Raw genomic sequence first — 26197 nt, forward strand, 5'->3', positions numbered from 1 at the left:
ATGTTACAGTCATAGTGTTTGTCACAGCACCTATGACAGCTGTCAACTACTTTTTTCTGTGTCCTTCCTGCTGCCTAATAGATGCCATCATTTCTCCGGTGTCTTTGTAATAAGATGATCGACATTATTTACATTCCCCTGCATTGGTTTTAATTCTCTTTTACTGCCAACAGATGGTTAAAGTGCACCATCAATGTGAAAACAGCAACATGAATCGCTTATGAATGGGAGGTTGGAATGTAACTGGGTTTGCTTGGATTGGCTCCTTAGAAAAATTTGGTAAGTTTCAAGTGTCTGCAAAACACTTCAATCCTAAATGAGAGTTGTTAAGAGTTATGGCAGAATTTGGCTTTCAATGAGTGCTTTCAGTTTAAAGACTGACAGACTTTTCTTGGTTCAGTAAAAAAAATATACATACAGTGCTGCTCCTTGTCACTAATATTTGTTTGCCAGGGTCATAGACACTTCTTGTTAATAGAGACTGAGCTTACCAGGGTTATGCTGGTTTTCAAAGTTACCCAACTATTAAAGCGTCTTTGAAGGCTCAACGTTACCCGTGCTTGTAATAAACAAAATTACATTATAAAGCATTGTAAAAGTTTGAAGGTTGACTATCAGTCAGCATGCCTATGCACTTTTAAGGCCATATAAACAAGGGTTTGTGTGTATACCACACACACAGAGTACTTCCCCTTTCCGTACCTGCTATGAGAGTTTCCCAAGCCTGAGGTATTCAATGACCCTCTTTCTCAAACATGGTCATTCACACTCCATGCTCCTAAAATCGCCCTCTGTATTTTAATCCAACCCATCTTTTCTCTCGCTTTTCATATTTAATGCCAAAAGCTAGCCTCCTGAACCTTCTCGACCTCTCTAAACTGCCAGCATCCCTCAGTGCTGCCAGTTCTACACAAACACACCTCTCAATGACTGACACTTCCACTCAGCCCATACCAGCGGGAAATCCTGGAGCAGCGTTTAAACGCTTGGTCAAGCTCTATCTGAGTGTGGTGCTATGGGCTTGACAGGAATCAACTACAGGGCTCTACAGTTCAGCAACACACACATACGCAGCTGCCACTACCAACTCCCACCACCTCCCCACAGCGCTGACAGAAAACAATCTGCAACCAGATGATTCACCTCCATTAGGCTGCAGTCTAATCGTGAAAAAAAGCGATCCTTCAAGTGCATTGATAGGGTGGCTTGTCAATCAATGGTGATGAGCAACAACAATAACAAAAAAAGAACATTTTAAAATCTGCCTGGTCTTAGAAGAATTCTAGAAATCTTATATATTGGCGAATGTGCAGGATTCTCATGGTTGCTTAGCTCATCCGATACTAAGTGTAGACCTGCAATTCACTGTGGTGAGTTTACAGTATTTGGAGCCATGACCTGAAATGATACTCTGCAGTACTTAGTTGTATTCACCCTGTCTTCACCCTTATCTTAGCCTTCCTAAGCACCTCACTGATCCATACTGCCTGCGGCTATACTGTGACTGTCTGTTAGTTTGTGCGTGTGTGTCTCTACATTACGGATATATGCGTACGTACGTGTGTGGCGTGGGCATTCATATGCCAGTCCCTAGGTGTGCTTGTCTAACTGCTTGAGTGTGTGTCTGTGCATGAGTGTTATGTCAGTTTGAGGAGCACCTAGGGACCACTCAGGAAGAAGCGCCCGGGGCACACACACAAAAACACATACACTCTCCAGCCTAAAGTGCAGCACAGCTTGGTTTGTAGGACTACAGAGTCCCCATGCTAAGCAGCATCCATCTTTGGGGGGAAAAAAAAGGGGCAGGTTAACACACAGAGAGGTGTCCGGAACATAGCATAATCAGCATGCTGATCAAAGCATTTAACTCTAGGTGAACCTGGCTCAGTCAGAGTGATGTTTTAAACATAAATCTGTCTTCCTTTGGGAGGGGGCAGGGGTGATGGTGCTAGAAGAGCTCGATCCGTCTCCCTCTTTGTATGTTTTAACCTTTATTATCTCCTCTTGTATTCTTACAGTTACAAGAGCAAAAAAACAGGTTAAGCATAATTAATAACATGCCTTTCCTCATAGCAAACAATTTACTTTAAGTTATACTGAAGATAAAACAATTGACAAACAGGTGCCACTCAGAAATTTAGTTTTTACAGGTTTGATCTTATTAAATCATTAATTTAATTCATTTTTTTCCATTAGCCTACTTCAGCATCCCATACACATTTTTTATTTATCATAAATAAATCAACAAATCAAATTTGTTAGTGCTCACATTACATTTTGCTAACCTTTCTTTGTTGTCTGATATGTACACTGCAATGAACCTGTTCATATGATAGGGCATGGTTGGCCTTTACCTCTTTCCATTTCATTGTGTTTAACCCGATCACATAGTTCACTGGCTCTCTTGCACCAATAGGCCAACTGTAGCACATACACACAGGTATGTGACATTAATGAGTTATCACAGTTGATAGAAAGTGAGGGAGAAGACAGTCAAGAAGAAGCTAGGGAGAAAGACACCCAGTGCGGCAGGAAGGAAGGGTAAGTCAGTGTTGCCTCTTTATAAAGGCAAATGTGCCCCAGTCCCTATTGTTTCCTGACTGACAGGCAGATATGGAGGGGGGCAAACAAGGGGGGTGGGTGGGTTGTCATCCTGGGGATTCACCAGCTCTGAGGGGGGTGGGAGAAAAACAGAAATACAGAAGCAGAGGTTGAAAGGGTATAGGCAACATTCAAAGTGAGTGAGAGTGTCTTTGTGTGTGCACATCTTCTGACAGTAAGTGATTCAGAGAGGAACAGTGATGACAGTAATGACTGTTCTCACCCAAAAAAATTAATGGATGCCAGACTATTATTATTGCCGTGCCTGCAACAGAGTTTTAATGTGCACACGTGCATGCACATATGAGCAACGCATGTGACCGTGAGACTGACACCCATTTTTCAGAATGACCTCAGTCAGACTCAGACCAATGTATCAATCCCGCCTCTCTCTTCGTAGTAAGTAATGGCAGGCTCAGAAACCGCCTGAATATGCATTTGTAGATATGTAGGCATAAATAAAAGATGACGTAAAACCAGAGACTAAAGAGCGAGAAGCAAAGTGGTGGAGAAAAGTAGCTGAATACTTGTTTCCCAAGAGAATTACTGAAACACAGAGACATGCTGGTGATTTTGACCTGACCTTTGAGTAAACTCTGGCATTAACAGAGTAAGGCCAGCCAGCTCTCAGTTCTATAAAACACTGGGTTTAGTCCATATACTTAAACACTTCAGCTGTTAAAGAATAATGCTGGGCAACAAACTACGTAACATTATGACATGTAAAAGTTCTACTCAGTGTGTTCAAATAAACACTCCACAGAAATAGTCTATTCCCCAAAGAGCTATTAAAGGCCTTCTAGTGGTTAGTTAAAAATCAATAGAAAGCTTCTAACTTCTGGGTTGTATTCAAACGCTACTTCCTGGTTTATTCTGACAGTAATGCTATTTAAACCTTCTTTATCGCCACATATCTTTCTTTTTTTCCCCCCTAGAAACCATTCACTGTGTCCCAGCATGATTGAAATTTCCTATCATACCTCACGGCAGATTAAAATACTGCACTTAGAAATATGTGTCCCAATGTGAAATTGGTACTCGAGTACAACAAATGAAAAAAAATGTAAAGGACATACTGTAGTTTATCATTTCTTATTATCCTTCAAATGTGGAATAACAGTAGGCTGTGTTGCTATCACAGACCACAGGCTTTGAGAAATGAGCAGCAAGTGACTATTTTGTGTGAAATGACTGCAAATAGGCAATGATCATCTTAGTCACAGATATTTTGGTTCCTTTGTGTTACGTGTGTTGGTGAGAATATATAAAAAGCGAGGCATCACAGACACAGAGAGCTTGGTCAGATCGCCCAGCCGTCTGTGTTTCTATAATCTGTAATTGAAACCAGTGAATCATGTAGAGAGTTAGTGTCCTGTGTTCATCTAAAGACTCATCACTGAGGGAACAGAAAGAGAAGACAGAGGCGAGTTTATGAGTGCCTTACCAATGAGGTAGCTGTTATTAATGAGTCGACAGCAGGGTGACGGCAAGAACCAAAAAACCAATTCTCGAAAAATATATATTTACACACTTAAGCAGCACTGTCCACTTTATTAGGTACACACGTTCAACTGCCTGCTAACACAAGTCTCTAATGAGCTAATCATAGGTATGTAGATATAGTCAACAGAAATGGATGAAGTTCAAACCGAGCAACAGAATGGGAAAGAAAGTAGATTTAAGTGACTTTATATGTGGCATTATTGTGGGTGCCAGACTGGCCAGGGCTGGTCTGAGTATTTCAGAAACTGCTGATCTACTGGGATTTTCCCCGCAAACCTACCTCTAGGGTTTAGAGAGAATGGTCTGAAAATATCCAGTAAGTGACAGTTCTCTGGGTAAAAATGCCTTGTTGATGCCAGGGGCCAGAGGAAAATGGCCAGACTGCTTTGCACTGACAGGATGGCAAGTAAACCAAATAACCACTCATTACAACCAAGGCATGCAGAAGAGCATCTCTGAACGCAAAGCACTTCGAACAGTGAAGTAGATGGGCTACAGCAGCAGAACACCACACTTGCAGCCACACCTGTCAGCTTAGTGCCCGAGGCTAAAATTCACACTGAAGATTGGAAAAACGTTGCCTGGTCTGATCGGTCCCAATTTCTGCTGCGATATCATTTAAACACCACAGCCTGCCTGAGTACTGTTGCTGACCATGCCCGTCCCTTTATGACCACAGTGTACCCATCATCTGATGGCTGTTTCTAGCATGATAACACATCAAATGTCCTACCACGTCACCCTATCATGTCAACATGGAAAGCAATGCAAAGTCTCTGAGCGGTGTTTCTAGCACCTTGTTTAACCTGTGCCACAAAAATTAAGGCACCTGTGAAGGCAAAAAGGGGTACAAAAACAGATAATAGTAAAGTATACCTAATAAAGTGGCCAGTGAATGTATATATGGTATCTGTGTTCAGAGCTAGCTGAACACACTTACACAGTTAATCGGTTTCTTGCCCTACAACCATTCCATATTGTACCACACAGACTTTCTCAATGTCAGCTTGTCAGTGAATACTCTGAGGGCCTGACTCCATCTGACTCCTGACACACACAGGGCCTGCCACCACAAGACACACACACACACACAGACCTCCCTTTCCCTTTCCCCCCTTTCCTTCAGACATAGACTGCCATGGTGACATCAGTCAGCCTGTTGGCATGGTGACCCTTCCTTCACCAAGTCAGGTCACCTTGGCTCACCCGAGCACCCTACCGGGAGGGTTTTGCAAGTGTTTAATGCGTATGTGTGTGTGCGAGGATGCTTATCTGGCACTTCTCCAAACCTTGTGGCGCTGTGCCACAACTACCCTCGCTCTACCTGGGCCGCCTGTCTTCTTCCTCTATTTCTTCTGTTACTCGGTTCATCTTTTCACAGCTTTTAATAGATGTCTGATTGGTGAGAGAAGATTACAAACTGTTTGCACAAAGTATGCATAAAATAATATAATGTAATTATACTTACATGTTTTTATGGGTGCTATGCGTCAGGAAAATGAATTGTGGAATTATGAATGTGGCGTGCTTCTCAGTAAGGTTGCATAACAATACAAAGGGCAGCCATCTGCTTCACCCTGGCCCCTGGGTTAGCAACGGGACCTAATCCACTACATTGTTTGTGTATGTACGTGCGTGCATAAGGGTGCGTGTGTGGGTGTGCCTGCATGTGCATGTGTGTACGCCTAATCTGCCTGTGTTTTCATAGCACTCGAGTGGATAGTTGGTAATCTCACAGGGCTGGGCCTGAGTGAGATTTAATCCTTGCATCTAGTCACCATCTCCTTTTCTCTCAGGCCTTATCCATCTATTTTCTTTTTTGTAAAGATGGTTTTCTTCTTTTTCCTCCAAATAGGAAAAGTGAAAGGTAAACTAAGTGTTATATCCATGATGATATTCTGTTCTTATTCTGCACTGATCTGAATCCCCATTAATGGTCTGTTTTCTTCATATATTAGAGTGGTTTTCTCTGAATATTTGTATTGTCAACATGTCAAATGTAAAGAAATGGCTCCTTTCTCTGGTTTAGATCTAGTTTATTTGGGAAGTTTTGACAGGTTGTCTACGGAAGTAATGTGAAGACAGACCCTTGGACTAAGACATTTAAGTGTTGTATTTTTGGCAGGGGTTTTTGGGTGTTGGGGGCTACATACCAAACTATTTATAAGTTAATCAAATCAGTTACTGATATGTTTATTGATAATTTAAAAATAATAATTTATTGTCATTGCATAAAGAACAACTAGCATAAGAGAGTTTATGAGTGCCTTACCAATGAGGTAGCTGTCAATAATGAGGCGACAGAAGGGTGACAGCAAAATATATCAGCAATAAACTGCAATCGCTGACAATTTCTGTGACATCTCAGAGATCACATGGACCTTTGATGACATAACCGTCCTATCAATTATAGCTAATCCCCAAGTGTAATGTGGCCTGGAGTTTCAAAGCCCCAGTAACAGTTATAAGAATGAATGAATGAATGAATGAGGTGCGTCATCAAAGCCAGCAACAACACTCACTCTCCTTCTCTCTCTCTCTCTCACACACACACACACACACACACACACACACACACACACACACACACAGATCCAGTATGCTAGTTACCATGGTGACCATATGACTATAATGATGTCCAGCAATGAGGGTAACCAGGTGTAGAAGAAAACAGTATGCACACATGCATGCGCACTAACACACAAACAGGCGCATGCACAGTATAAAAATAACCGGCACTCCCACTCACTCACCCATACTTCTGAATAACTCCCAAAAAAAAAAAAAAAAGCAGCATCTTTTTGCACTCAAGTGTGGTGTAAAGATATATCAGTGTTCATGCGTGGGGGAATGTATGCATGGATGGGTAGGTGGGGTAATAGGAGGGTGACTGAATACAAGCCAGGTGGGGGTGGGGCTGGTGGGGACGTCAGCATCACTGTCTTGATTGGAACCTCTTGCTGTGAGATGCTGACATGCTGTCTGAACTCACCAGGTGTGCCGGCACACGCTCCCTGCTCGGTTTGCTGCTTTGTGTGTGTCTGTGTGTGTGGATGCGTGTGCGTGATTATATTCAGGGACTCTGTGACAGATAATCCTTTGCATTTATCCACATATGCATTTTCCTCATTGACTAACCCATGAGCCAAGCTACAGGCAGTATATTTGTGCATTAGTCTGACAGGCCAGCCAGACTCTCTCTCTCTCTAACACACACACACACACACACACACGCACAGTGACAGCATTATACGTACACAGCCCACCAACAATGCCATCTGTGTGGGCAACCCATATGTGACATTTCTGACAGTTAGGGAGGCTTGAGATGACAGCACTCGTGCATGCACAAGACGTATACACCAACACATGCAGAATTCCTCCTCCTCTCTGCTTTACAACTTATACAAAAAGACTCAGGGTCACTGATAGAAGTGCAACATTGGCAGTTAGAGGAAAGAAAGCTTTAAAGGAGGCCAAGGGAGTAGGCAGGTGGTGTTTGTACTTACTGAGCACACAACATTATGTGCAACCAGGCCTTTCTATTTCAGTATTAGGCAGAGCTACAGAATACAGACATTTAAAAAGGATTTGGGGAGATAATAATACTGATGGAAGGGAAGAAATTCATTTACAGCCTCATCGATTGTGTGCAAAGACTAGGATTAGGAATTAAAGATAGGAGAGAGGCGAATAAGGAAAAAAAACTGAGGGTTGCTCACTTTGGACTTTAGATTTAAAGTCAGAGGAAAGAAATAATAAGGTTATAAGAATAAAGATACTTAGAGAAGGAGGCTGCTTTGAGGGGATGAAGATACTATAGGTGAGAAAGTGGGGAGGGAGAGATGGAGGGAAGGGGTCATTCTTGAACTCCATTTCATTAACTTCACAGCGATAAGTGAGGATATAGTAGAGACCTAGGCTAGAGAGGGAGACATGTTAACCAATGATCCCATTAGGCTGAAAAGGGGTAATACAGAGAGATGGAGGAGGAGAGAAACAGCAGGGTGACGCTGAGAGCCGCAGAGAAAATGGTGAGGGAGTTTGAGGACAGGAAGGAGGAATTGGAAAGGCAGGGTAAAAAAAAAAAAGGAGAAGCGGATGGAAATGAGGGAGGGGGTGGAGAGAGCGAGGAAGAAGTTGATGGAAAAAACCAAAGCAAGTGGTGCAGGAAAAAGCACCTTTGAAAATGGTTGATAAAACCCATTAAAAAGACTTCAGCTCTTAGTTCAGTCTCACCAGTGTACTGGGCTGAGAATGTGGATCCAACTCAGATATTACTGCAAGCTTGGGGAATATGGGAAACCCCTATTAAGGCAAAGCGGCCAGTGATTTTAATATGATGGGGATCATTTGCAATGTTTGGTTAGAAACATGTGAGCACTGAGGCATTCTGAAGCTATTACATGTCCAAATAAAATAATCATAGACTAATGTGGCTTGGCTTAATTAACTTGTTTTGCTAACTGGCTGAACCAATATAAATGTAGGCCATTATTTGTGTTATTATAATTGGGCTAATCACTCATCCAGATTATTAACATTCAAAGAACTTTTGAAGTTAAATATTGTCTTGTCATCAGCTTCTGCTTTGCCATTGTGGATGTTGGGTTGTGCCACAATGGATAATGTGGGTTACAAGATTTAATATGCCAAATGGATTGCAATGTGATAAAGGCTTATATATTATATGATAAATTGACGAAATCAAACAGGGTTGTTTCAGATTACAGGGTGAACAGCTAATAGAGGCTTTAAACTTTCCCTGCAATACACTCCACAGCTAAATGAGGTAATATATCACTGAATAATTTGCCAAATATTTAACTGCTTGAATAACTAGATGTTAGAAAGAATAAGGGCTAGCCTTGGTAGAGTGCTTTAGAATGCTACCAGTTCTACTTCTACTGAATTTAATTTCTAAAGAGAAAAGTTTAAGGTTATGATGTGGCATTGTGTAAAAAAAATAATAAAGGAAAAGGAAAAAAAACATCAATTTACTCATCACGCTGACTATGAAGAGTAAAACTGGGTCTCCTCAGCAGTAATAAGGTTAGCCATGTCCCATGGGGACAGCATATTGAGGAGAAGAACCTGATGAAGGTTAAGCCCCAACGACCCCCACTTTAATCACTGTCATTAGCACCACAGGCAACTCCACTCTGACCCCATCACCTCAGGGCCTCAGAGATTAATCACATACAAGCTATCACTGTTATATCTATGCATATGCTTGCTCACAGAGTAACAATGCAGTGTATGCGTATTCATACATGATGAACACTCCCTGCATGTGATTTGGTGTTGCAGAAATGAAATTTTACACATGCGTCCATATAAACAGAAATGGATAAAATCCACTTAAAATTGAAACTGAATAGTAGCTGTGTTTGACATGAGGAGCATTTGTTTGCTCAAGCCATTAAACCGAGACGACACCCACAGGGAGACCTCTAATCACTCTGTGCTTATATACCACCAACTAGATGGAGGACCCTCATCCCCAATCTCCACCAACCATGCTTAGCCTCTCCATAAGACTTCAGAGACTGCCTTGTGTGTGAGGGGCATGTAAAGGCAAGATCAACATCAGGCTGAGAGCCTGTGTGAACCCGAATAGGGCTGATGCGAGTGCTGGGAATCGGTTAATGAATCGCTCCGTAGTCTGGACACATAACTTCGGGCCCCGAGAGAGGGCCTCGGTGAGCTCTCTGTACTCATCTCTCACCTCCATGCCCTCATACATGGGACTTCTCATACGTGACATAAAAACTGCTGCAGTATAATTCACAGGGAACAAGAGCACTTCATTAAAGCGATCTTCAAATGGGGCAAGGGCAGCAGAGAGGGTCTAGTCCTAAAGTCAAACAAGACAGAGGGGGGTAAATTAACTACTTCTTTTAGACGAGCGAGAAAATTAAGTACATGACGAATGAAGAGGTTTTTCTTAAAGATCAACATTCTTCTCACGACGCTGGTCTGACGTACAGTTTACAATCTACTGTACATGTTTTAGAGAGGGAGCAGCGAGGTGTCCATGTGCAGCTCAGCCTGTTTATAGCGCGCTTAGAGCACAGAAAATGTGACTTTTAATTAAAAGGCCAGGCTGATTTAGTGTTGTACTCCGTTAGAGACAGCGATAGAAAGAGAGGGAGAGGGTGATCGGGGATGAAGTGTAAGAAGAGAGGAGACCCAGAGTAAAGCAAACACACACCCAGCCAACAGGCACATCTCTCGCTCAGGTTTAATGAGCCTGATCTAGCCTGGACCCCTTCATCGGCTGCTACGATAAACTCTGGAATAACAAATCATTACACAGGCTCAAATTATGTCCACATGCAGGTGCGTGGAAATGTATTCACCAGTCTGTCTCTTGTTTCGCTGTATCTGTCAGTGCTGATACACAGAAACACACATACAACGAGCACCTCCAGGTAAAGGTTAGAATATTTCATAAAGTCTCATTAAGGAGTGAATATAAGAGGATGAGGTATAATGACACTGGTGAAGACAGAGTAATAAATTCAGGTCCCTTGCAAGGCTAATCAGCTCAAGTTGTACAGACACAGTCACAAGCTTAAGGGCATCAGAAACGTGAGTGAACAACATCAAGTAATAATGCAGTGCAGTTCTCACTTCTGTTTTATGCTGACAAACATACGAAATGCCACGCTTTACAAAATCTCAGATACATAAAAAAAACTTTAATGACAGATAATAAAATGTGAGAAGGGGCCACATTAAAATTACACGCACACACTTTAGTCTTATATCATTGTCCAATTACTATTAGTGTCTTCCCTTGTGGTTTGTTACATGAAGTATGAGGATATATTCAGCTCAGATCAGTCTTTACAAGCAATTACCAGCACTGGCCCATAAAGCCAACACAGGGTATGCGTCTTTCATTAGATGCACTGTGATAGCCTCGGTTCACATCAAATTAGCCCATTTACGCACACACCCGTGAATGGCTGTGTGTGTGTGATTTACTATTTTTAATGTTACAAATGGGGTCTTTGGTGTGTTACAGTGAGAAAGATGTGGAATCTGAGCTGGAAAAGAAGGGGAGGTGGTAATCTTATAAGAGTTAATGCATTATGCAAGGTTAATCATATATACATGATCAAATTTCATTGTATATTAAGCCACGGCCACTATAATGTGCAAAAATGAAAGCCTGATGTAATGTATGAGAATTTTTACATTCATGCTTGCTTGTGTGGGTTAAAATTTATGTGCATATTATGTGCAGATTGGCAGGTATATACTGCATGGGGAGTATATGTAAAGATTTAATTGAATTCCTTCTGCTACTATGCAGGCCCACAGCACTCTGGCTTATCCATCCCTGAATTGCAGCCAGTGAGATCTAATCATGCTGCATGAAATGAGCCCTACCTGAGCAGAATGGCAGTGCGAGGTCTGAAGGCTGCAGGGGAATACCTCCATTAGGCACAAAGCGAGGAAACGAGGGAGCAGGAAGAGGAAGGGTCAGAAAGGGAGATGGTGGCAAGACATGTAGGGACAGAGTGTAATGGACACAGAAATACAAGAGAACAGGAATGAATTCTGAGGTTACAGGTGAAATGAATTTGGAGATTACAAGTGTAAGAAGGATAAGTTCAGCTTTATTATTTATCCGTTGAAATCCTCGGTAGTAATTTTAAATATTTTAAATGAAAGCTTCACAAAAGCTTTTCTTCAGTGGTTTGGTCCAAGTACTCTGATTTAAATGTTTCCCAAAAGCGATATTTTTTAAGACACACAGTCAACACATGCTGATAGCAGTCTTTTTTTTTTTTTTATATATATATATAAACTCGAGGTAAACTTCTACTGTCTGCACCACAGCAGACGGGTTGAAAGAGTATCATATACGGACAGTAACTCTCATAATGATTATAATAATGTACCCATGAGTCATGCGGTGCCACACGCCAACCTGCATATGTCGTCAGCTTTTCTACAACGCGCAGCAGTGTCTGCAGAGCCAAATGGACACGAACACTGTTGACTCACAATTATCCTCTCATTCCACACCCTATAATGCATCAAAACAGCACCGAGAATAGAAAACACAGCTGACCAATCAAAATAACAACTTATTTGGGCTTGGCCACAATCATACCCCCGGCATGTGAAATTACACATGAAGAGTGTATGTCTGTGTTGCTATGGCTACTGACTCATCACATCACAGCAGTGAGAAGATACATGTGCAATTTACAAATATACAGACTATATGAAACACTTTCCAACGCATCTTCACTGACAGTTAAGTTCTTGTGAGGTGAAACGGAGGACTGGATTGAAGAGTAGAGGAACAAGCCTCCTAAATATCCTACGGCCATGAAAAAGTGTGTGTACATGTTTGTGTGTCTTCAGGCTCTGTACCAAGAGCAATCCTTCCTGCTGTGGATGCATTTCCACCACTGATGCCGTAGAAGCTCTGGTGCAGCCATTCCTGTATAACTAAAAAAAATCCACCACAGTACTGCTGCACAGCACATTCCAGTCTCTGTGTGTGTGCTCGTATTTGTGCACCATGTGCAACTGTGCATCAACGTGGTTGGTGTGCATGCTGGATTTGAATGATAATAGAGGCACTGACCCTGAGAGACGCTTTACTGCTGTGACTCTTTTTCTCACTCAGAAACTCTCTCCTTTGGCAAGGCTGTACCCCCCTTCCTCTCTGCCTCTCTCATGTTCACCCCTGTCCCATGAGTTACAGCTCTCAGACACTGTTATGTATCGACAGAGAGCTTGTGAAATGGGAACACGCAGTGCACACTAAAGCTCCAGCAGTCAGACAAGTCTACACACTCTCACATACACACACAGTGGCATAACACACAGCAACAGCCACCGCAGAAGTAAGCTGCTCTTAGCAATCAATAAACAAAGCCAACTATCTGGGATCGAAAGATGAAACAACCACTGACTTCATTGCTTTTTTATTTTTACAATTACCCCACAAACTGCCTAATTTGTAAAAAAAAAAAGAAAGAAGAAGAAGAAGAAAAAAAAAGAGTGTGAAAAGGGAAGTGAGAAGTAAGGTAAGAAAGCAAAATTGCAAAACTTTAAAAAAAGATAAAGATCTGACACCAACAAAAGTCGGGCTCCTTTGAAGATATTTTTTTCATCAGTATTGAATAGATTCTATAGGGCTTCTATTTACTTCGTCTGACTCAGATTTTAAGCCTGTTGAAGGAAAAATAGAGCTATCCATTTTCAACTGCAACATAAATGTGAGTTTTAGAGTTAATAATCTAATTATGTGAGAATTAATTGAATATTTCCAGTCAGTTCATATGAGAACATTACCAAAGGAACAAGCAGTGCAGTGGTAATGATGCATAATAAATAGCACCTAATCTTTAGTCTAATGCTGTCCCCTATTAATTGGTGTTAAATAATAATACAGGGAGAAAGATAAATTCTGGTTGGCGCAATGTCCAAATAGGAAAGCTTTCTGGTGGTATTAAAAGATTTATGCTGAAATACTTTCACAAACTAGCACAGCACTGCAAGGCCACAGATTTTGAGGAAAGTAGCACTGGATGAACAAACAATTTAGGCAAAAAGAGGGAAAAACACATTCAAAACACACATTAACTACAGTAGTAAAGTACTGACATTTAGCTATGCTGTCACTGAACTGTTATTTCATAGCATAGCTACTGTAATCTACATCAAGACCTTTTCACTTTCTTTTTTTTTTTTTTTGCATAAGCAGTATATTACTGTATAGTTTCATGTTCTCACCCAGGTACTCTGAATTCATTTTTTCTTTAACTATGAAGAGATATCAGCTTCGTCACAGTTTCCCTACTCCTTCCCCCATCATCACCATCATCGGCACCATCATGAGAACAGTGCTGCATTTAACATTTTAACAAGCACCCTGAAAATGAAGACTGTCTGGACATGATTAATCCCTACAGAAGTCTCGGTCATGGCGGCCCATTTCCAGCTGAACACCGGAAACCACAACAAACAACAATCAAAGCCTACACACAAAATAACTGAAATAAACATCCCTATACTTCTAAAGTAATAATTTAACCGAATCTTTGAGCAAACCAAAGAAAAGATTGTGCAAAAATATGAAGCAGGTTGGTATATTTTTTTAACCTAAAACAGTTTCAGAATTTTCACAATAATTAGTTACACTGTATTAGACTCACTGTCATCTCAGATCATTTTTTATCCTAATTTGTAGTCATGACAGAGGATGTGACCTGGCAGCAGGCTCAAAGCACTGACCCTGTGTCTGATCGAGTGGCAACACAAAAGAAACGGTTTGTTTTGGCCGGACAACTGTGGTACACCTGTGATCCAGGCCCATTATCAAACCAAACCTGTCCTCTTCCCTCTCTCGATAAATAACAGTCACCTTCATCTTTCACGCTGAGATAAAATGAGTTGAGCTAGCAAACATTGTGATAAGTCTCTTAAGTCCGGCCAAGTGTTAGAAGTCAGTGTCAAAGAGACAAGAAGGCAGCGCAGGTTTCCGGTTTGTGACCAGTCATGCTCATCTAACCTAATCTTATTGAGGCCCGTCTGCTTCACTTCACATGCCGAGCCACGTCTCAGGTGTTTCGTGGATGACATTGTGCTCCATATCCTAAAGAGCTGACAACAGAGCGCATGGCAGTGGAAACTCTGAATGCATCACAATTACCCTGCCCCTGCCATCTGGGATGCGCTTCAGTCAGTAAATGAGCGCACATTTTCATTCATGTATTTTTTTTTCTTGGAATGCAGTCCAAAGGGAGTTGCCAGCAGGTCTGCAAAAGCAAAGGCACCAGTTCGTGCAATTTAATAGTCATTCATTCAGTGTATTCATACTGGAAATTCAATTATACTTCAATAAGCAAAACTTTCCAGGCTAGCTGACTTTCTTAATGGCAAAGCACCCCAGGTGAATTAGCCAACTTGGCTAAAAATAATCCTAAAATGACAAGCACAACTCTTTCATTTATCTTCACACTTGATTTCCAATGTATTCATTTAGTACACAAAGGCTTTTAGTGTGCATCTGGTGATATTTGTTAGTTTGTTAAAAAGAAACTGGAAGATTCACAAAATTAAATATACCACTTAAAGCTTGCCGCAGTATAAGCATTTAAAATAATGCTACTTAACAGCGTGCCTACTTAACATTTGGAATCTTATAAAATTTAATTTAAAAAATCTTTAAATTCACATCCTGCATTAACGTGATGTGTATGTTTTTAAAAACGCTGCAAAAGTCAAGGTCAGTGGCCCACTCCTCTACTTTTTAATGGATAAGGTACAGAGCGACAGACAGCATTGGAGGGGGGATGAGCGCAGAGATTCCCCCCTGATCTGAGGACAGCCTGCCAAGGCTAGCTGAGCTGACAGCAACTAAAGCCGAGGCTCCCCACATGTGCTAATCTCCCAGATTTAAATGGGAACACAGCACACAGCGCAGAGCACAGAGCAGGGCAAGCCGGTCTGATCCATGACCGTATGTCTGAGCACACGCACGAGCACACGGCCAACACACACATACACACATGCAGCATTTCTTCAAAACAATCGTTCACAGGCTCGTTTTCCAGAGGCATGTAGCAGCGAGGCAGGGGAACAGAAACAAAGACAAGCTTGCGAAAAGCAGCGGAGGACTTTGCAGCATGACTGTTACGATGCTAACTTCAGATTGCAGCCACTTACAGAGCTAGAAAGCGAGAGGAATGAGAGCAACAGAGACAGCATGAGAGACAGTAAGAGGAGAGAGTTAGAGAGAGAGTATTCCCTTTATTTCTTCATGAGGGAAGACTGGGAACCAGCAAGAAGCAGGGAAACCATGACAACCAGACAGCCAACCTTGGCAACCAACCCAGTGTTCTCACAGTCAGAGCCAGACAGGCAGCTCAGCAAGGGTTAATCTGAACTGGGTGAGAGAGGAGAGAGAGAGCGCAAAAGAAAGAGAGGCTGGCTGATTAAGCCAACTGCTGTGCGCACAGACGTTTAATACATTATAGTGTCTCCTAAATGCTCCAAGTTAACACAGAACAAAAGATGTGGCAGCTGACTTGACCGGCTGAAAAGCTGACTGGCAGCATCAAACATTCACAGAGACTGCGGCTGGTGGAAGGATGTTTAAAAGCCGAACAAGACGCATGTTTTACTGAACAGTGACTTTGTTTGAACAGTGCAAACAAAATCCAGTATAAATGTAACAATTTTTGCACCGTGAAAAGAAAAATGGTACGTTTCTGCTCGCATTCTCTGCTCGCGTTGCAAAACTAGCAGTGTGAAATTCTAAATAGTGCGAGACGATAACACATTACACGAAACACAGAAGCTGAGCAGAAGTGGGGACCTCAGTGATAGAGAGAGAGATATGGACAGAGTGAACAGATATTGTTTGCGTGGGTGTGTATGTGGCCCGCTGTAACTCAGGGAAAACAGACCGTAGCATCACGTCGCCCTAACCTGATTCTCCATGCTATGTAATGTAACAGAGATGTAGTGACAGCACATGCACTGAGTTAGGTTGAAAACCAAATAGGATGTGATGGGGCCTGTCCAAAAAATACACACAATAAATAAACACGCTCATTCATGATCAGCCACAGAGACTATTCCAGCACTCCCGCTCCTTATTCACTGTCCTCCCATTTAAAGACTGAACCCTTTCCTGGTCTGGAGGTCAGCAATAGAGAGATGAAAATCAGGGAGGAGGGGAGAATAATGAAGAGAATGATCGATACTTTGCCTTAATTAATAACCTCCACTTCAGTCAGAACATTCACCACAGCTTCATGCTCTCTCGGTTCAAGGTTCCTCCTTCCCTTTGCCTCCTCCCCTCCACCCCACCCCTGCACCAGTTCTCCACCTCTTTCCTCATCATTAATCTCTGAAAATCGTTGGCTACATACATTCCTCCCAATCGATGCAATTCCACTGAGGTCTTGTCTGATTTACCACATGGCTGAATCCCTGTATGAATCTTGACTGGCCATGGGGAAGAGGGACAGAGAGGGAACGAGATGGAGCGAGGGAGATGAGAGGAGAGGGACATTAAATGACAGAGACCATCATCATTATATAACCTCAGCCAATGACGCAGACTGTGAAAAGACTACAGTCTTGGTTTCAGTTACTTAAAGAACCCATAAAAATGACCAGAACATTGAAGCAACAGCCTAAATACACATTAAATATATATTTTTATCTAAAATGTAACAACCTAGGTGAGACACACACACATCTCCCATTATTTCAGATACATTTCAATACAGAGGGAGCGGGGCTTCAGCTTTAGCCAGACAGCCAAACGGCTGAGACCGAGGAGGCTTGCCTTCCTGCTCTACAGCTCTGATCCAGCCTCCTAACATGAGGTGCTATCCAGCTGGGAGCAACAGAGTAGAGCTTTTGGGTCAGGGCTTCTCTGACCTGAATCTTTGAACAGGCCCCTTGAAACATGGGCCTATCATCGCAGCCTTTCATTTATTTCCCCTCACTCACCAATTTTAGGTCAAACCTGGCAACTTTTTCTGGGTAATCTTGTGAACACAGGGGAGTAAGACAGTTGTGTTTGAGCTTTTTGTTTTTCATTTTTTCTCCTTTTTTTTCTTTTTAAATGGCAAGGAGGCTATAGGTCACCTGTAGTACGATCACCTGTTCCATTCACAAGACGCACATGTGTAAGCACCCAAATGCATTTCACTTTTGTGGATTTGCCAAGTGGCTTTTCATTGACAGCATTGACCGAACATGTCCTAGTCACTTGTCATCATCAGGAATATCATGTGTTGTGAAACAGTATGGATCTATTTCACCTGACAGGAAATCTTTGGGAGTGGCCGATGATCTAAATCACCGGCTTACTAGCTATCAATCAATGCAGAATTAACGGTTGTGCATCACCATTGCACCAGACTCCAAGAACAATCTGGGTAATGTATACATGGATGGATTTTCCTCCATCATTCATACACAAAGATCCACAAACACCAATACTGCAAACAGTGAAATCGGCAGTTAGAGTTAGAAACCAGCCAGCCCTTTGCTGACTCTAAAACAGTGAGAACAGCTAGATGCTGGCTCCAACGCCTTGTAAGCACAGGGAACCCAAAACTAGAACTCTCCAGCAGACAGATAAAAGCAGAGAGAGCTAAAGAGAGAAAGAGAACGCAAGACACAACATCACGCAGAGCTTTTTGTCAGCTGAGCAGTCAATATGAAAGTCACTGAAGCACAAATGATTTCACTCTCTAAACGTCAACCAAAGAATCAAGGAGCCTACACATCAACCTCGATCGCTTAGCCTGTCAATATCCAAGTCTAGCATAAAAAATAAAAAAACTGGGATTTACGCTGGATTAGCATGCAGTGTTTTCCAGACAATAGGCCTCTATTTCACTAATCAGCCTTCAGGAACAAAGTAAAGGCAAAGCAAGGCAGTGTTTTCCGACGCATTAGGGAACAGAGCGGTGATTCAGCCTGTGTTAAGTCAGTGCACTGGCAAAAACACAAATTAAACATATTCAGCTTTGTCAAACAAAGCTACAAGATTTTGGAATGCAAGAAGGCTGTGACTGCAAATCCCAGCGTGATGGAGACATTCAAGTTCTACATTTTAATAAGGGTTTTAATAAATGTTACCTCTGTCTCTAGGCCATCGTGACACAGATTAGAGGCTCATGAAGCTAATATAGGATATAATACAGCCTAACAGTGCATGGAGTTCAATTTAGTGTTTGACAGAAAGTAAAGCTGACTGGGAATTCTGAGAGAGTAAATGCACACATATACCAAAAACTAATCCAGAATCCACAATGCAAATGTTCCACCTTCTGTATCTATTGTATGTTTCCTGCCCTCGTCCTGTCATCCCACGGCTACCAGAGGCGTTCATAGGATGTTTTAGGGAAGAAATCTAGTGAAAGTTGAATGTTATGAAACACAGCTTTTCAGATCCTCCATGGACCATAAAATTGAGACCTCTTCGGCCCTGTAGCTAACTGCAAAGACACCACCGTGTTAGCCAAAAATTTTAGCCATTAAGAGCATGTTGTGTGTTGAGGTAAACAACACACATGTAAATAAAGGCTGAGAAACTCCAACTGAAAAGCAACTTCAGTTAAGTTTATATCATGCATAATGATACATTCATTAGCCATGTGTCCATGTTGTTCATGCTAATTAGCCATGTGGAGGTGTTAAGGACGTTAATCCGTGGTGTTTAAATATTCTTCGTGTAAAGCGTGAACTAGAGTTGCATCAAGATAACAGGGTTTGTCTGTCATGATCAAATCATGATGAAATGGTCATGTGTAGTTTTTCCTTAGTCTTCCCAACACCTTCCAGAATGAACAAAACTGTGGATTTTAGACTCATTAAACCTACACAGAACCATAGACACAGTGCACTGGGCAAGTTGTGCCATGACCTGGATTCCATACTTTTGATGCTTCAGCCCCGATAAGAACACTCAATATTTCAAGACTGCTTCAGGCCCCATCTAAGACCTGACAAAGAAATCGTCATACACATGGTCTACAAGTACTGAGTAAACACACTTGCTCTCCTGTGACAAGGGAATATATACAATATGCATCCCACTATTTGTACTGCATCACTGCAAAAGACTATATGTGACTTGTTGTATGCAAGCTGCACAGTAACATGAAGGTGGAGTTAGAAAGCCAGAGTGGGACAGGAGTTAGAATGCTACCTTTGGGCCACGTGAACGTGTGAGTAAGAGTTGACGGGGCTTTGGCTGTGTAGAGGATTAGATCAGAAAGCCAACCAGAACTACTGAGGTGGCCATGTGTGTGTGTGTTTATGTGTATATGTCAGGACAGGGCCTAATCACTTAATGAACATGGAACAGCGCAACTCCTCTGAGCAGGATCGCCAGATCTACCAGAGGGCTTCCGCTTTCTCCCCTCCAATAATACCAGCCAACCATAGCCTGGGAAACCTCACAGAGGACTTTGCTCATTGGACAGTCTCAGCTGCCACTTGTGGTTAAGACCAGCCCATTGGGTGCACTCAGTTGCCAGGCCAACCCTTTCCATGGGGCCTGGGAAAAAGATCTGACAGATTAACAAATGGTAAATGGGAGAATGGGATATTAGGCAGTGTCATTAATCTGAATAGGTTTGGCGTGGACTAGCACCACAGATGCCAATAACCAAATGAATTTTCTAACAGAGAACATGGACAAACACATAACGCTGGGCCTGGTTATTTCAGTGCATATGAGTCCCAAAATGTAATTGAAAAACCAGAACAAAAGCATTCAAACTAAATGACTGTTATTCAATTAGAAAAATCTGTCTGACTGAAGAATGTTTTAAAAAGTAAAAACCTTATGATAAATTCAGCCCAAATAAGTTTGATAAAAGTTATATTTTGCAAGCTGACCTGTATCTTGCATACTACATACTAGACTTCAGAGGGGAGTACGAAATGTGCACCGAAATCAGCCCCACCATCACATAAATACACACTGTGCCATAGAGGATTACAGAGACAACATATGATTAAATATCCAGCCATGGAACCAGCTCTGTACCATCATAAACACACATTAGGGACTCCTGAGAGCTATTTAAACGTGAGTGAGAGGTTCCTGTAAACACAAATGATAAAAAAAAGATAGGTGTCAGGAGGATGTGAATACTGCGTTTATTATTAGGTTGTTTTGAAAATCAACTGCTGCATAAATTTTAACTACGACTAATAGATCATACTGCAATCATGATGCATCGCACTGTGCTGGTTAACAAACTTTTTTTGAATCCACCTATGGGCGTCATGGTGTGGAACATAACTCGTTCAAATATCTTCTACAGTTAAAGAGGGATTATGAAGACATGCTCCCTCCCCCCTCAGACCCACTAATGATCAGTGAGCGCTGGTCAGGTGACTAAGTGGTCATTTTAAGAAAGCATACTGTCTGAGAGCGCGCACAAACATTTACACATACACACAGGGTTGCTCAGCATGACCAGCTGGACGGGCTAGGGGAACTAACGCCTATTGTAGCCATTTTAGACAACAGATGGGAAGAAAAATCGACAGAGAGATAGTAAAAGAGCAGAAGAAAAAGTCCCACTCCCTCTCTCATTCTAAGTGCTGCTGAGCTTACAGAGCATGCTGCATCACTCCTGCTATTTCTGCCTACACAGGGCTGTGCCTGCCTCTCCTTTCACATGGCTCCACTGGCTGCATGTACTTGATCGCAGAGGATTCTCACCGTTCAACAGGGGGACGTGCTGGACAGTGATGTGCTACTGCCTTATGGGCTACTCATCACTTAAGTGAGCGTGAAATATTATGGAATCGAGACCTACTGATTGGAGAGAGCATGTGCCATGCAACTTTAGAAACTGCAGTGTCATTGCTGTCTAGGCTCAGATAAAGCATGTGACTCTTATAGGAAGCCCAGTCGCATCTCCTGGCTGGCTCTTATTTCCCAGCTCTGTGAACAGCTCATCTGTCAAGGTGGGACATGTTACTCCGTAACGGAGGAAACCCACGTATTGCAGCCAGAGCCTATAGGAGAAACGCCTGCCTCCCCCTTGCGTGCCTGCGGACTAAGAATAGATCAATGTATCAGGCAAATCGGGATTAACGGGCGTTGTGCTCCAATCACAGAGCACACACACACACGCACGCACACACATACAAACAGAGGAGCCAAAACACAAAAAGTTCATTTTCATTGCCCATCACACTGTCATCATTTCTGCTGCTGAACGGCTTCCACGCTGCTGCTCCTTAATTCACACACACACAGTCCAACGCCAACGCACAGCCAATAAAACAATGTAAAGCAACATCCTGTGTGAACAATGATTATGTCAGACCGCTGGCGAAATAACAACCCTCCAATTTCCCCACAAGGCTGGGCAGGTGTTTGTAACTAAGCGGTTAGTTATTTATCACCTGCAGACACCCAGCCGGCCAAATTTCAACTCGCTGCGGAGCGCTCCGAAAATAAATTGTGCAATTAAAGGGGATGCCGCGAGCAAGCTGTCCCAACTAACCTGTCTGTCCTTTTCCGAGCGTCTTCTCCAAACGGTAAGGTCCCACGTAATTGGCGTGTTGGGCACCGCTGTTGTCTTTACCGGATGATGACATGTCGAATCTGTGTGAAAATTAGACACTTTATAATAAAGCGCAGACAATTAAAGAGTCCTGGCAGGAGGTCCAAGCCGCCGTAGTCTTTCTTTTAACTCCACAGCCTCTCGTCTTCCTCTCGCTCTCTGACTCTTTTCCCTACCTCACTCGCTGTTAGAGGAGGTGAGGCTCTCTTTTTCTCTCCTCTTTTCTCCTATCGCTGCAGACGAGCCGCAAGTGCCTTGAATATCATTGTGGGTGAAAGCTGCGCTGCCGCTGTGCGTCTGTGGGAGGTGCTGCCGAGTACTCGTGGATGATTGACAGCCGATACAACCAACCAGAGCACCGAATCCCCTCCTCTGCCGCCCCGTTTCTTGTTGCTGGAGGATCTTTGCTTTTTCCAGAAGAGCTGCAGGTTGTGATCTTAAAGAGTTTAATCCCGAATGAGCAGTTCATTAAAAACAAGGTAAGTACCTAATAAAATTTAAAGCATAAGCCGCAAAATTTAAATGCTCCCGTGAATGAGCCCATCAACTGAAGCCTTTTTTAAAAAATAAGAAATAAAATGTAAATCTTCAACTTCAGCCCAAGATTGACATCTACTGTTAAGGAGCTTCTCTGATCAAGTTCATTTGAAATTCTTCAAATATTTGTATGTTTACTCTCTGTTGTGCAATAAAAACCCTTTATCCATGATTATTCAAATATGTCTCACTTTCATTCAAATACTCCACTCAAGTATGCAAATATGCTGAAAAGAAAATCTAAAAAAAAAACTGCTTTCAAGTTTTCCCCTTACAGGTCACAAAAGGTCACTTGCACGTGCACATCATAAATTCAGATTTATGGTAAGCACCGAGAAGCTTTTCACCTTAGGCAGATAAATGAGATCATTTTTGCTATCTACAAAATGAAGCTGAAATATCCAAGTGAAATAAAAATTAGCGAAAGAATTGTACCCTGTCTGTTGTCTTTTGTGTTTCTCACAGGCAAACCCGTACAAGCAGTACCGGTGTTATATTAAAGCTAGACTTGAATTCATTTGGGGTCATTTGAACACAAATTTATTTATGAATGTGCACCATGTGAGCATAATGTGGCCGAAAAAAATTCATAAAACAAGATTTTAGGGCTGACTTATGAGGTTCAAATTCCCTAATGACACTGAAATTAATCAAAATAACAAAAACAGTTGTCGCGCAGTGATTCTGGTTCTTGCAGGGTCTGAAGTCCTGAGACTGTTACACATTTGCCTTTCCCAGTCTTGTCGACAATAAAGACTGAACGAAAATGAAATGCCGAAGCAACACCACAATTAGTCCAAACAGCATCTCTCATGAGAAAGCGTTACAGCGCTGATAAATATTTATACTGACTTTATTAACTGAGGACCTATTAATGCAGCTAAAACCATAGTGTAGGAGTTTCTTGTCTCTACCTCCCCTTCTTCCCTTTCTTTCAGTGTCCTTTCTCTCCTTTTATGCTCCTCTGTCTCTCGCAAGCGTGCATACACACCACGCAACACACACCCACACAGCGAGTCGAGTGTGTGCAGCAGTGGGAGAGTGTGTTGGCCCTGTGATTCATTTCACACCCCACTGGTCTGAGACCTGTGACTGTGGCTCTGGCCTCTGTCTGTTCCTCACACCCTGAGAGAGTACAGGTGTCAGGGGACACATGCAGGAGAAACACACGCACATATATTCATGCACACGCACGAACACACAACCGTGACCTCTAGTTACTTTTTTTTCCTTTTCCTTTTTTTTTTTTTTGAACAAAACAAGGTTGAGGAGCCTGCTGAAATATTAAGCAGCAAGAATTGCATCAACACCACACTGGAGGTTACTTCAAAGATGAGGATATTCCAGAAAGATTCACAGGCTTTCCTCTGAATATGCTCAATAATGCAGACTCTACTGAATCATGGTCACTGCATTTCAATTATTGACTCCATAAGAAATTAAACTGTTACGCTGCTGCATCTTTGTGCATGTTTGCATGAATCTTACCATAAAACAGACCTTTTATGCTGTATTTTTATATCCTCTTACAAAATGGATGCTTGTATTAAACACAGGCAAAATTTCAAACAGTGAGGTCAGCAGATGTGCAAGTAACTCCCTGAGTAAAAAGCTCAGGCCTCAGACTGCTGCAAACACTCAGTTTCAGTTAGTTTTTTCTTGGTTTTGCAATATGTCAGGTTGTAGGTTACATCCTTAATATGGTCACGTTAGGTACACAGCTCAGGCACACAGCTCAGGAACCCCTCCGCTGCTGTTCAAACTGCTTGAGGGGGAAGGTTGCAGTTGCACCGAAACCCAGTGCAAGACAAAGAAGCATTATTTTAAACTGTAAATCATGCAAAGCTACTTTAGTAGAGTGATAGTCAAAACATGGAATGGGAAATGAGCAGAACAGTGCTCTTTAATCTTTTCTCAGATTACATTAAAAAAAAAAAAAACTTTAGAAGCAGGTACAAGCCAAATAAGGAAATAATATTTTTGCTATCAATTCCACATATAGGAGAAAAAAGTTTTGCAACTGGCAAATTATTCCTCCTCACTTTCCATTCATGAGGCCAAGTTTACAGTCTGCACATGCCCCAGTTAAGTGCCTTTGAGGTCTATGTTGAGAATGTGTGCTGTATCCCCTGATGCCCTTCAACGCACTGGGAGCTAGGTTTGTGTGAGGAGGTGTGACCCAAAGTGTCACCCACGTGACCGCGCGGCACCAGGTGGACAGGGTATGTGATGTCAGCGCCAGGTGCCAGGTGGGCTCCGTTTCAATAATGCATCATGCCCAGCACTGGCAGGCGCAACACTTTGAAGTGTTCCAGAAACATCTGTAGCCTGAGTTTTTAATCACCTTGCCTGTACCTCCCTGCTTCCTATCAATCCATCTCCACTCCTTCACAGCCCACATCCCCACGCCCACCCCCTTTTTCTGCACACAAATTAATGAGGAGCCTTCTTAGCTCGTGTTTGAGCTTTTGCGTTTGTGTGAGAATGTGTTTATGTGCATTATTTACATGCGTTAACACACACAGAGCCACCAAGCTGCAAAATCCAATCAGAAGGATAAACAAAATTCAGAAAGAGCTTCTTGTCTTCTGGATGTTTGCTGAATATTCAGTGAGGCAAGAATTATCAAAGAGTTGTGTTAGATAACACAAATTTACCAACGGCCAAAAAGCAATCGGCTGCAATTGGAGCCTCCAACACTCCACAGTATGAGCATACTAATAGTATGTTGCCAAACAAATAAATGATTCTGAAATTAACATATAAAAATGCTCGGGAAAGGTGTAAGATCTCTTTAACAGAAATTATCAGGTTTGATGTTTGATCACTACATCTCTCTCTCTCTGTCTGCTTTGCAGAAATGTGATGAAAGACGAGGTGTGCCAGAGAGTAAAACACAGAGGGAGGGAGAGAGATGGATATAGAGAGAGAGGTTTACTAAAAAGTGCAACATATTTGATGTGCGGCAAGAGTCCAATAACCTCTGGACGTGACAGAGAGCCCAGACTGCATAATTACTTCACCATACTACCATGTAATGAATAGCTTTATAGGAGAGTCTGACCAAATCAAGAGGGGGCCATAAACACATTAACTCATACCGAATGTGTGCACATAGGAAATCCCACGCCAACACACAAATTCACTCTCTTGTTGTAGTGTAGCGTTTCCAGCCAGGAACAACTGCCACACACGCACAAACACATATGTGTGAACTTGCAGCCCTTCAGGGTTGTACAAACTGGTTATTGCCAGCTAGCTGCATGTCAAAAGCTGTTGGTTGCTACTGGACTGGCCAGCATAGAGCGCTTGATTAATTAGAGTGTCATCCACATACAGAGACTATTAGTGATCATCTGCAAACATTACAAAACTGGAGAGAAGAGAGATTAATGAAAGGGCAGTGAAGGTGAACCATAAACCAAGCACCCAAGGGGAAACATTACAGAATACTCTCT

The 26197-nt window shown here is 42.3% G+C and overlaps 1 protein-coding gene across 2 annotated transcripts in view; it reads right to left on the reverse strand.

Moving 5' to 3' along the window:
- Nucleotides 1–22491, reverse strand: part of brsk2a (BR serine/threonine kinase 2a) — a 179137-nt gene extending 156646 nt beyond the window's left edge. Inside the window, exons 1-2 of one of the 2 annotated variants that reach the window (XM_039615428.1) lie at nt 22379–22491; nt 22143–22243 (exon numbers count right to left, since the gene is read on the reverse strand). In XM_039615428.1, the coding sequence (XP_039471362.1) occupies nt 22143–22236 (94 nt within the window). In that variant the 5' untranslated portion in view covers nt 22237–22243; nt 22379–22491. Of the gene's footprint in view, nt 1–22142 lie in introns of both variants that reach the window. The other variant, XM_039615429.1, reaches the window with a different exon arrangement.
- Nucleotides 22492–26197: the final 3706 nt, after the last annotated feature.

The sequence above is a fragment of the Oreochromis aureus genome, linkage group 7 (genome assembly GCF_013358895.1).
Source record: "Oreochromis aureus strain Israel breed Guangdong linkage group 7, ZZ_aureus, whole genome shotgun sequence".
Classification (NCBI taxonomy): Eukaryota; Metazoa; Chordata; class Actinopteri; order Cichliformes; family Cichlidae; genus Oreochromis; species Oreochromis aureus.